The sequence below is a fragment of the Acipenser ruthenus genome, chromosome 4, assembly GCF_902713425.1.
Source record: "Acipenser ruthenus chromosome 4, fAciRut3.2 maternal haplotype, whole genome shotgun sequence".
NCBI lineage: Eukaryota > Metazoa > Chordata > Actinopteri > Acipenseriformes > Acipenseridae > Acipenser > Acipenser ruthenus.
The window spans coordinates 20,439,606-20,453,308 of NC_081192.1; the positions used below are offsets into that span (position 1 = coordinate 20,439,606).

The 13,703-nt window shown below is 35.6% G+C and overlaps 1 protein-coding gene across 2 annotated transcripts in view; it reads right to left on the bottom strand.

Moving 5' to 3' along the window:
* Positions 1-13,703, bottom strand: part of tgs1 (trimethylguanosine synthase 1) — a 41,348-nt gene that overhangs the window by 16,886 nt on the left and 10,759 nt on the right. For both annotated transcript variants that reach the window (XM_059022174.1, XM_059022173.1), the window contains exons 4-7: positions 11,384-12,143; positions 9,101-9,224; positions 7,222-7,308; positions 2,794-2,968 (exon numbers count right to left, since the gene is read on the bottom strand). In XM_059022174.1, the coding sequence (XP_058878157.1) occupies positions 2,794-2,968; positions 7,222-7,308; positions 9,101-9,224; positions 11,384-12,143 (1,146 nt within the window). The remainder of the gene's footprint in view (positions 1-2,793; positions 2,969-7,221; positions 7,309-9,100; positions 9,225-11,383; positions 12,144-13,703) is intronic.

Below are 13,703 nucleotides of genomic sequence, written 5' to 3' on the forward strand. Positions count from 1 at the left end.
AAATGGATTAGATAAACGTGAAAAATAAAACAGTTATGACTGCTGGGTGAAGTTAATGATGGCTTCTGACAATGTGTTCAAAACCTAGGAATAGTGGTATTTTGGAGAAAATGGCATGCCTTTTTGTATTCCAGCAAGTTCTACCGTTATGAGAGTTACAAAAATAAAGTTAAGTAGATGTGGATGTTTTACTTATTCTTACAGCAGGAGAATTAATGCATGCATAGGGTTTAAAGGGCGATTTTAGGACAGCACTACCGAGAGAGAGAGAGAGAGAGAGAGAGAGAGAGAGAGAGAGAGAGAGAGAGAGAGAGAGAGAGAGAGAGAGAGAGAGAGAGAGAAGAGAGAGAGAGAGAGAGAGAGAGAGAGAGAGAGAGAGAGAGAGAGAGAGAGAGAGAGAGAGAGAGAGAGAGAGAGAGAGAGAGATTAGTCTTGACCAAGACTTAGCAATTATTTTCTGGAGAGAACCCTTTGAATTCCTGCTGTGAATCCATTTTGGCACTTGTGTTGGTGCCTACAGGGAGATCGATATCACAGTGGTGCTTGTCTGCTTATTTTTCTTTCTCTACAGAAAGGCTTCAGAATCAACTGCCATTTCACTGGCAGAAACAGTTACAACATAGAGCACAAGTACCCAGATTTGTAAAAGGATCACAGAACCCTTTTCAGTGTATATGTTTACTTTTTTTTAAAACACCATTTATATTTGTCACCATTTAAATCAGTTGAATATATCACACTATCACTCCTTAAATTGAAGATAAAAAAAGATGATGTATTCACACTACTTGAATTCCATCTAGGAATCAGGTTGGCAAAAACCACTAACTGCAGTCTTCAGGTCCAAATACAGTGCTACCCCCGTTATATTGCGACCTGTTATAGTGCTGAATCGGTTATAACTGTAAAGTCATGGCTCCCATTTCCCACATAATGCAATCTGACTCACAAACTTTGGGTGAATGTTCCAGATACTTTAATTAAGTGACCCTGGTGATGTTTTATTGTTGTTTATACACTACCATATTTAAACGGATTTAAGTTAAAACTGGGACATATAGTACTTAAAGCTCTTGTGCTTACACTGTATTTTCTTTTTTTTTTTTTTTTTTTAGGTAAAAACAAACTGTCCTTTAATGTTACGAAACAATATGTATACACGTCCTTGGATTCTGTGTTATTTCTTTACAGTTTACAACATTTATTATAAAAAATAGACAATTTAAATAAGAGAGGTGTATATTGTATATATTGTAACAACCCAGGATTTATACTGTTGCAGGACTGGTCTATGGACCCTGTGTGTGTGTGTGTGTGTGTGTGTGTGTGTGTGTGTGTGTGTGTGTCTGTGTGTTTGTTAGCAAGGAAGCAGTAAGCCTGCCTCAGCCAGGATTAGTAGGTGACATCCAGGGAGGTGGGGACATGAAAGCATATAGGGAATGTGCTGTGTGAATGTGCTGCTGTGAGATTGCAAGACTGTTTGTTGTTTTTTGTGTGGCCAAGGGAATAATCGTCCCAGTAAACCGTGGATTTGAATACCTGAAATTGTGTGCGTCTCCTTCCTTCATTTTCCAACGTATGCTACAATATTAATTTGACTTGTGGGCATTGTAAATCATTTCGGGAACAAAAAAGCCAATATTTGTTATAAGGCGAAACACAAATAACACGGTCTCCTAATTATGGACCCCGACAACCGCATTATAACACGGTAGCACTGTAGTACACTTCAGCTTCAGAGAATCAGAAATGTTGCAGTTAGATACGCAGCATCTTACCTAAATGAGACCCCCTCTGAGGACAGGTCTGCAGTGACTTAATTATAGCTTCAACAGCCAAACATAAATTGCAGGGAAGAGTTTCAGAAATCAGTGGTGAGTGCACAAAAGCAGTTACTGTATGAAGCAAGAAATAATCTCCATGAAAAAAAATATTGAAAAAACAATGACATACACCATCCCTACAAAGGATATAAATAACCTAGTTAACATGTATTCATACTATTAAATAAGCCTCTCACTATGACCTACATCCAACTGGAATACAATTTCCTAACAATTGGTCATGCACAGTTTCATCAAGCTAGATTGATATAGAAGTAGCTTCACCGTTTGAACGCATTGTAGTTCTTATCAGGTCATTCTTGGCCCATCTTTAAAAAAGCAGATATTGTGAGCAGAGGCTTGGCTGGTGCAAGGACCATTCTTGGGCTGAAGGCAAGTATTATTGGTATTTAATGTACTTAATTGTTGGACAGTTGTACTGAAACTTAAGTAACATGCATGGTTTGAACTGAACCAAATCATATTTAATCCAATGAAACTGATGCAATTGAATAACTTCATGGCTGTAATGACATGTTTAGCAGTATAACTGCATGGTTGAAAGTATGCATACTTCAATTCTCACCCACACATACTGTATTTTTTTCTTTTCTATGTGTAGTGTGTACATTTCATGTATTTTTTTTAAAACAACAAATTGCTGCCTTTACTAAAGACTAGAATGGCTCAAACCACTGTTAGAGTGTTCTCCTCCAAATGTATATAAACCCATACCTTATTGAGCGTAGAGTGTTCCCCTCCAAATGTATATAAACCCATACCTTATTTAGCATACAGTGTTCCCCTCCAAATGTATATAAACCCATACCTTATTTAGCGTACAGTGTTCCCCTCCAAATGTATATAAACCCATACCTTATTTAGCGTACAGTGTTCCCCTCCAAATGTATATAAACCCATACTTTATTTAGCGTACAGTGTTCCCCTCCAAATGTATATAAACCCATACCTTATTGAGCGTTTTGCTTTTCTTGGGGGTCAGGATTTCACCTTCTTCCGTAAAAAAGACATGCTTATTTTTGTTTCTGACAGGCCTATGCATATCCAGGAGCTTTGACTTCGATTCAGCACCCTTTTCATGGTAATGCACCTTCCAATCTGTAAAGTTGGGAATGTTTCCAAACCTATGATGAAGAAGATAGCTAGAATAAGAACTCATCAGGCAAAAATACATTCACTCAGGAATGTGTTATTTCCAATTATCAAATGCACATCCTCTCAGAATTAAAGTTACATTTTTATTTATTTTTAAAAGAGAAAATATCTAGATAAAAAGACCACAAGTGGAACTGAAAGGTCTGTTTAATAGGAGAAACAACAATATAATATTTTAATGAAAAATAGGCTAATCATTAGACTTTGGTTGATACAGCAAACAATTTATCATACTAATGAATTATATTTTAACTCTGGTACCTCTAGTTTAAATGTATGTTTATATATATATATATATATATATATATATATATATATATATATATATATATATATATATATACAGACATGCTCAAATTTGTTGGTACCTTTACAGCTCATTGAAATAATGCTTCATTCCTCCTGAAAAGTGATGAAATTAAAAGCTATTTTATCATGTATACTGCATGCCTTTGGTATGTCACAGAATAAAGCAAAGAAGCTGTGAAAAGAGATGAATTATTGCTTATTCTACAAAGATATTCTAAAATGGCCTGGACACATTTGTTGGTACCCCTTAGAAAAGATAATAAATAATTGGATTATAGTGATATTTCAAACTAATTCGTTTCTTTAATTAGTATCACACATGTCTCCAATCTTGTAATCAGTCATTCAGCCTATTTAAATGGAGAAAAGTAGTCACTGTGCTGTTTGGTATCATTGTATGCACCACACTGAACATGGCCCAGAGAAAGCAAAGGAGAGAGTTGTCTGAGGAGATCAGAAAGAAAATAATAGACAAGCATGGTAAAGGTAAAGGCTACAAGACCATCTCCAAGCAGCTTGATGTTCCTGTGACAACAGTTGCAAATATTAAGAAGTTTAAGGTCCATGGAACTGTAGCCAACCTCCCTGGGCGCCGCTGCAAGAGGATTATCGACCCCAGATTGAACAGAAGGATAGTGCGAATGGTAGAAAAAGAACCAAGGATAACTGCCAAAGAGATACAAGCTGAACTCCAAGGTGAAGGTACGTCAGTTTCTGATCGCACCATCCGTCGCTTTTTGAGCGAAAGTGGGCTCCATGGAAGAAGACCCAGGAGGACTCCACTTTTGAAAGAAAAACATAAAAAAGCCAGACTGGAATTTGCTAAAATGCATATTGACAAGCCACAATCCTTCTGGGAGAATGTCCTTTGGGCAGATGAGTCAAAACTGGAGCTTTTTGGCAAGTCACATCAGCTCTATGTTCACAGATGAAAAAATGAAGCTTTCAAAGAAAAGAACACCATACCTACAGTGAAACATGGAGGAGGCTCGTTATGTTTTGGGGCTGCCTTGCTGCGCCTGGCACAGGGTGCCTTGAATCTGTGCAGGGCACAATGAAATCTCAAGACTATCAAGGCATTCTGGAGCGAAACGTACTGCCCAGTGTCAGAAAGCTCTGTCTCAGTCGCAGGTCATAGGTCCTCCAACAGGATAATGACCCAAAACACACAGCTAAAAGCACCCAAGAATGGATAAGAACAAACCATTGGACTATTCTGAAGTGGCCTTCTATGAGTCCTGATCTGAATCCTATCGAACATCTATGGAAAGAGCTGAAACTTGCAGTCTGGAGAAGGCACCCATCAAACCTGAAACAGCTGGAGCAGTTTGCTCAGGAAGAGTGGGCCAAACTACCTGTTAACAGGTGCAGAAGTCTCATTGAGAGCTACAGAAAACGTTTGATTGCAGTGATTGCCTCTAAAGGTTGTGCAACAAAATATTAGGTTAGCGGTCCCATCATTTTTGTCCATGCCATTTTCATTTGTTTTATTATTTACAATAAATATTATGTTGAATAAAAAATCAAAAGCAAAGTCTGATTTCTATTAAATATGGAATAAACAATGGTGGATGCCAATTATTTTTGTCAGTTTCAAGTTATTTCAGAGAAAATTGTGCATTCTTCGTTTTTTGTGGAGGGGTACCAACAAATTTGAGCACGTCTGTGTATATATATATATATATATATATGTGTATATATATATATATATATATATATATATATATGTGTATATATATATATATATATATATATATATATGTGTATATATATATATATATATATATATATATATATATATATATATATATATATATATATATATATATATTGTGAGTAGGGAGAGGGTTAAATTCCTCCCTGAAGTTGTTTTTGTTTAATGGTTTAATTAGATTTTGTTAATTGTTTTATAATTATCCCCTGCACCAGGTGCCACCCTCCCATACAGGCCAGTGTTATGCAGAGCTCTTGATATGGCTGACTGGTGCACCATTACTCCACTCCCAGCCACTGAACTCTATAGCTCCATCAAAGTGACTGTTGGCCTTCTCTGTGGCTTCTCACAAGTCTCCTTCTTGTTTGAGCGCTGAGTTTTGAGGGACGGCCTTTTCTTGGCAGTGCCTGGGTGGTGTGATGCAGCTTCCACTTCCTGATTATTGGTCCAACTGTGCTCACTGGGATATCCAAACACTTGGATATTATTTTGTACCCTTTCCCTAATCAATGAATTTGTATTACTTTATCTCTAACTTCTATATAATGCTCTTTGGTCTTCATTTTCCTTCAGATTCACAGCCTGACCAATGATCCTTCAACAGTGGGGTTTTTATCCAGAAAATGTAACAGCAACTTTAATGGTTCACAGGTGGAGGCCAATGGTAAGGTAATTGTGTCCTCGTTAGGGCAATTTCTTTCATCGGTGTAAACTGGGAGCTTCCACAGCACAGGGGTTGAATACTTATGCAAGCAAGATATTTCAGTTTTTAATTTTTCTTAAAAATATTTCCCAACATAAAACCAATGTCACCTTACAATAATTGATTTTGAGTTTCAGTGTTTTAAAATAAAATATCAAACAGAACAAAATTTCAATGTACCATTTGTAATTCAGTAATATGAGAGAATTGGTCAGGGGTCTGAATACGTTTGCAAGGCACTGTAGATGGGCTTCAGTGAGTTACAAGAAAATAATTCCATCTAGGGTTTATGTGACGTCAAATTACGAGACCGAAGGTCGAGTAATTTATAAACTGTCACAGAAACCCGAGATGGAATTGTTTTCCTGTAACTCATTGAAGAGGCCCGTCTGTTATTTTTATAATACATGGAGCTAATATTAAAGAAGATGAGGTTCAGCAGTACAGTTGGGATTTTTTTTTAACGTAGTGTTTCAGTGCTGTACAGACGTTCTATGTCGTTATTCATTAGTGCTTCAGCTTTATTTGGATGACTGCCTTTACCTTGGTTTAATTTCCTGTTCCTCTCCAGTTTCTCTGAGCTAGGAATGTACCAGCTTTACATTTTTTTTTTTTTTTTTTAACATATTCTCATTTTGTTGATCCTTAATGAACATTTCTGTACTGTGGGTGTTGTCGAGTGATTGACAACAAGACATTTTGTGTTTGAATTGAAAGTGATGGTCTTGAGGAGTCAAATGGGTCAAAGTTAAAGTAGATTTTCCTCTACAGGAATTATCACTTTTTTTTAGCTACTACAACACTTCATATTAGCTGCTCATGTATAGTTTATTTTGAGTTGTTGTGATCACACGTTTTTGAAGATTCTGATCAATGTGAATTAAAGATTGCTAAATGACAAGCTTGGTTTCTTCTCACCCAAACTAAGCTGTATTGATAACAATAAAAGTTGTTAATAGTGGAAAACACTAGCAGAGGCTTTGAGTAAATTGTTGATGCTCATAACATCGATATATATTGTAACCTCTGAATGTGTCAAACTTTTGCACAACAGTGTGTGTGTGTATATATACAGTATATTATATATATATATATATATATATATATATATATATATATATATATATATATATATATATATATATATAAATATAAATGTGTCAATTTTATTCTATTCTAAACAACAAGAAAAAAATATATGAGCATCACTTCATTTTTGCTGGTGGCATAAATCAGAGATGCAGAAGTCACAAAATAATTTGACATGTCAATGGAAAACTGCATAAAATCATACAAAAAAATAAAAAACAATCTTTAAAAAGATAGCATTTCCTTTTGCAATTATTTAACTTTCAATACAATAAAGTTATATACTACTAAAAAAAAGGTTAACCTCAGTTAGGTCAGATTACAAAATGATAAAAAGCCATTTTGTTACTTTCCTAAATTGTATCTTTGTTTCATTTTTAAATGATACAATAAAACTCGGTTCTTACTTTTGCTTTGCACCGCACTTCAGACCCAGTACCTCACAGGCTTCTTTCAAAGTCACACCAGGATTCTCCTCAGCATCCAGTTCATGGCTGTATCCAAGAAAGTGAAAAATATAATACCAAGGCTATAAACACTGATTTTCCTTAGAATTGCTATTGGTACTGTATGTATGTTCAAGATGCAGTTTCAAGTCTCGCTGGCTTACAGAACACCTCATAGTACTTAGATTAAGTATGTCAGTAAGAAACATCTCCTGCCCAACTGTAAATTCAAAATCAGAGCTATCAGTATGTTTAAAAATATAAATTACCATGATATATATAATCAGCATGCAGAATAAGAAATGTATAGAAAACTGGACAGTTGTATTTAAAGCCTAGGGGTAAGCAAATGGTAGGAAAAGGTGGTAATATTAAGGTATGTTAAAAACGACAGTATGTGGAAAAACTTCTTGATTTCTCAATGTAAGTGTGCCATTTAAAATAGATTTGGATATGCAGTCTCCCAAATATACATTATATAAATCAGGAATAGGAGCCGACAAGAATGATTCTATGGTGACAGACACAACCTATTGGATTCTGATACAAAAAATATCAACATTCAATACAAGAGCCGGAGGAACCTGAGAACCTCGTCCACATAGAAGCGAGTGATCCAATGCATTGTATACTGAGTTCTGGACCTTAGTTGCAGACTGGCAGAAGATACCTTGAAGTGCCAACTACAGTATATGGACAATCATTGATGTGACCATAAAAAGACAAGGCAATGAAAAAAATAAATAAAAAAACAGCATTTAAAGGTACTTACTCAAAAAATATTACCGAAACCAGAACCCTTGTTGTTGTGCCAGCTGTGGCAAAGTATATCTGCCTAAAGTGCCGAGTTACTCTTCACATGTTTTATGGAGTATCATGCAAAATAAAGTTCACTGCTGCTGAACACCATTTGTGTGTTTTATAGAAAAAACACAAATAGCTCTTGTATGATAGGGTACAGGTCATTATAGCTACAGTCTAGGTTTAAACAAAGCAGATGTTTCACAATCCATTTGATTTTATTATTATATATATATATATATATATATATATATATATATATATATATATATATAAAAAAAAAATCCTAAACATATTCACGCATAATTATTCAGGTAAAAATCTTACAGGTACACATATGTTATTTTTTGCATGCACTTTTTATTGACACCTTCAAAAATATGTAAAAAGGAAGTCTCTGTCACAGTTGGATATAGGTTAAGTCTTTAATGGGTTGTTAATTTAGTTGTTACCACCCTGCAAAATACATTAGTGGCTTGCACAACATGCATTCAAAATAAATAGGATTGTTGTTATGATGTATTACTCATTTTAACTGTAATGAAAGAAACATAAACAAAATCCATGTTACTCCTTGCAATCAGCATTAAGTTTAAACTGCTCACTGCACCTACTTGCATTAATACATAAATTTTGAGCCGTTCTTTTTCCTGTGCATTCAATGCAAGTTGAAGGTAACAACATTTCTGGAATAGCCTAATGTAATGCTTACACCATGAATAAATAACCAGGACAAGAAGCCTTAGGTTACATCGCTGGTATAACTCACAATGCTTGCAAAAACATGATATTGCACTATATAGAATAGTATAACCAAAGTACTGCATATTGCACACATTTTATATAACATGCAGTCTATATACAGCAAGCAGACATTCTCAAAAATACTCATATATTAGGGTAATAATTTTCAATTTGTCACAAGGCACCACATTCCAGATGAAAGTATATTTGATTACAATATTAACACATGACTGTATGACTTTCAGTTACCTGTGTTTGGGGTAAGTGCACACAGTTTTTGTTTTAAACTACTTGCCTGCGCTTGATCTTGGCTTGTTTCTGTTCTGGAGGGTCATCATCTTCACCTTCCTTTTCTCCATTCCCATGACTGTCCTGTACCACTGCTCTACGACTCAGCATTCTAGGGACTTGCTGTGGATCTAGTGCCAAACACAAGATGCATTTAGTAATAGATGGCTCACATTATTTTTTTACTGGTAAAATACACAATTCATTATCACATAAACTAACTAAATTAACTCTCTAGTACTGCCACTAAAGAAACACATTCATTGCAAAGCAATAAAACATAGATAGGTTCAGAAACAATTACCATGGACTATATTGTAATATAGGGGGCTCTATACACCTAATCTATACCCATGCCAAGTTGTGTGCAGCCTGATCTTGTTGGATCTTAGACATCTATCTTTTTCATCTAAATTTGTTACAAAGAGTTGTAATTATCAAACATAAACAAGGGCTCGACTGTAACATCAGCTTGGCTGAGAGTGACTCGGAGCGATGCAGCGATTCTAAAATGTGTAAAAGGGTGTGCGTTATATTTTGATAATGTTTACTGGACACCACCTGTAATTTCACTTTATTGAGAGAATCATAAAATACAACTGTGTTCCATCTGTATGTCAAAGCATGTGGTATTTATCATTAACAGTATATACTGTAGCCAGAGTTTAAAGCAATGCAGCATTGAAGGGTTCATTTTTACAGACCACACTGGTAATGGAAGAAAATAAATAATCAAAGGATACAGTTTCGTACCAAACATTAGGACAGTATGGAATCACAGAATAGATACAGTATGTGTACCAACGACAAAGCGTTTGGTCTTTATCAACTAGAATTCAAAAAGTCTCATAACCCCAATATGGCACCCATCCCAGGTCTGGTCAAAGTGAAGGGTATCATTAGATTCAAAAGAGTTTCTACAAAACTCAAAGTTACCAGCTTAAATGGTTTATGAGATATTTGAAGTAGCAAGTGGGCGGCTGCTGGTTAACAAACTCATAGTACAAGCTCCCCTCACAGGGATGCTTCAAAAAGTTACCATATACTGTACAGTACATCCTGACAACAAATAATGTAATAACAAAACAAACAATTTGCTGGGCCTAGTGCGTACATGGATGGGTAAACTACAGTAAACAATAGGGTGCTGCAAAAGGTGGACTTGGTGGTAAAGCTGAGTTTATACATATTAGTACGTGCATAAACCCAACTTTAAGATTTTTGCCTACAAGTGATGACCAAAAATTAAATATTTTGTACCAACGTTGTGTTATATTTAATCTGACTACCAAAGGGTATATTTACAGAAATTATTGCCATGCTCTTTTTGCTGAACTGTGGGCTGAATTGGAATTAGATTATCTTTTGGGACCAATCAGGTGGACCATCTGCCACAGATGTGATCACATTATTTTCAGACCCCTCAATATTTTAAGATCTGCCTGACTCATTCAGTTGTGCTGTGGTGCTGCAAGACGACAGCTAATCTAAACTTTTGAGAGTTGCATTTGGGTATTTCTATTCTAAATATATAAATGGAACAGCAAAAACCACATATAGAAGGAAATGTCATGCCGAGAAAGGAAATCAAAAGATTACACTTCTGATACAGTTGTACTAAAGTACACAACATTTTACATTAGACCTCTAATAACTTAACTGGCTTAATTACTCATACTCTGGATTAAAGGTAATTTAGATCCCTAATAATGATTGTCAGTGCCTTGATGCTGCTTGCCATGTCATAGTTTAATACACACACTTGAGCTTTAAACACTCTGCTGTATACACTTGAATTGTTATTTACAGTGATTAAAATAAGTGGTCAGCAGGCCCGCATGAGTACCTGAATTAAAATAAAATGCAGACTTACTGTAATTATATAAGATTAGTTTGTGAGCACAAATGGAGACCATCAATATTTGTATGAATGTTCTTCCAAAAATTGACCTTACAAGCTCCCAAAGCAAGCGACACTGACGCTGGTATATATTCTCCATTTTCAGTGTGCTTTTTTTTTATTTATCCAAACTATATGGTAGCACATTATTATGGGATAACAGGACTTGGAATCCCAATGAAAGTGAAAGATTCCACTAATATAACCAAGTACAAAAATACATTTTATTTTACAGTACACAGTTGATAATAGAAATGTTCTGTAGCCGGCATTACTTTGGAAGATAACTGACTCTCCACATTGAGCAATATTTTATTACTGGAGTATAGTGCCTGCTGTGTCTGATATTGTTGCATAAATAATACAAGGATGTACATGTAAAATACAAACCTGTTGGGGCACTGGAGTTTCCACCTGATGAAGCAGGTTTTTTTTGATTACCTCCATCACAAGGCTCATTCCGGTCCGAACAAAAGATCTCCTGGCATTCACTTTTATCAGGACTAGTTCGTTGGCAGGTATTGTGGCTTAGAATGACTGCCGATTTATTCTGCTCTGGTTCATCTGAATTAAGGCTAATCATATTTATACCCTCTTCGAGATACTCCTCGCTCACTTCTGGATTCTCTTTCATTCGTGAGTCGCTGAAATCCCTGAATGGAGGCTCCCAGCCTAAGCCTTCACTTTCTTTCAAGCAGACTGTCTGCTGTGTTTCATTTATCTCGCCTCCTGCTTCTGTGAGACTGCTACAGGAATCATCTACTGTCCAACCCTGGGTGGCCCAGTACTGAAACTGCTCCCAGTAATGGCAACAGATTTCATTCGCATGTTGTTCCCATTCAGCTTTACAGTCAGGGTCATCCCAGGGGGCCACCAACTGACCCTCAGAATATTCAAGATGCTTTTCCAACCAGCTCTGCCAAAGAAGTCCTTCACCATACTGGCTCCAGTACCTTTCCCAGTCAAGAGCGACCTGAGGTTCCCCAGTATTAACAGGGGTTACATCCCCTTGTGTGGGCTCGCCTTGGTCTGTAGTCTCTCCTGGGACTTCAGACCAGGTTTTAGCTTCTAGGGTAATGGCTGGATCACTAACATTTTTGTGACTACCATTCCACTTGTTTTTTGTATTCTTCCCAAGACCTTCTGATAGCTAAAAAGGAATAGAAAAAAATAAATAAATAAAATGAACAGTACGTTTTGGTTTGGTTTATCAACTTGACTTTTTCTCACGTTCATGTTTTGCAAAGTAATGCAGGTCCCTTGTAAAATAAATGCTAATTGTTTAGTATATTGCAACTACTACAAGGTGTTCTACATATATATATAAAAAAAAAAAAAACAGGCCACAATATTTAGATTTTTTCGGAGAGACCATAAAAAGTGCCAAATAGGCAGTGTACATCCCTTTCTTAAATCCAAACTGTTACAGAACAAGCAATACATTCATTGTAGAGGACATTCTAAGAGCTGTTCTTAATTTAAAAATATTGACATATTTCTGGAACCAAAACATACTGCGTAACATTTAAAAACCTATAACCTCTTAAACTAACAAATGTTTTGGTGTAATTTGCATATTGTTTATTAAAGTACTTAGCAGCCCGAAGGTATGATGGGTTCAGCCCGAAAACTGCTGTCAATGGCTTTGTGACCATACCTTTCAGTGTGAACTGAGCTCTCTGCTTAGCAACTAGTGTGGCTGACATTTTGCAACCCCCCCCCCCCCCCCCCAAAAAAAAATATTAATGCTTAATGAGGTTCAATAAATTAGGTCTCAAGACTTGACCTTGTATAAATGAGGGTCAACCAGCTAAATGCAGGGATATCTTGGGAACAGTTTTGCTTCCCACAATGAATAAGAACAAAAGAAGTGATTTTAAATGTTGCCAGGAACAGTATACATCATACTAATGTAAAGATAGTCAGAAACGTGTATTTCACATGTTGTAATGCATTGAAGATTTAATTTAAACTGTTTTGACTAGAAGTATTTTTCAATGTCTTCAAACATGACCTTTCAGTCGAAACAGTTGAATGTTTATAAAACTACTCACATTTTTTTGTAATTCACATACACCTTAAATTGATGTTATATTTATAAAAGGTTGTCTGCTGAGTGACCTTCTATTTAAAATGCCTGTGAAATAAGATGGGAATTTTGCCAACAAGTGACGGCCTAAATACAAACTTATTAGTATGGGAAATGTTTCACCGTAATGGAACTACCACAGGATACAGTATATTGCAGAAATGTCACTGCAAAATTTCCACCAAATAGACCCTTTTAAAAAATTAACTCTAAGACAAAACTAATTACAAAAGATTTTGAGATAAGGAAATATGTTTTTTTTTTTTAAGTTTTTTTTTTCAATCTATAAAATAAATCAAAAGAAACTCTGAATATGCATTTCCAGAAAGAACTAGATCTCATCATCAGCAAGAAAATACAATTAAAAACGATTTCATTAAATTCACATCTGTCAATTACAGAAAAAAGCACTGACTGAACACTTATAATTATCTAGTATGAGAACAATAGTCAAACAAATGTCTCCTGCTCAATGAACGTCAAGGCATTCAAACAAAATCCAATTAAAATAGAAATCAAGTGTTGATCCCAATCTGATCGTACATGCAGGATCTATTTTTCAACCTTTTACGATCTGAATGTTTACTGAACTTAATGAAACAATCTGAAGAACAGATAAAA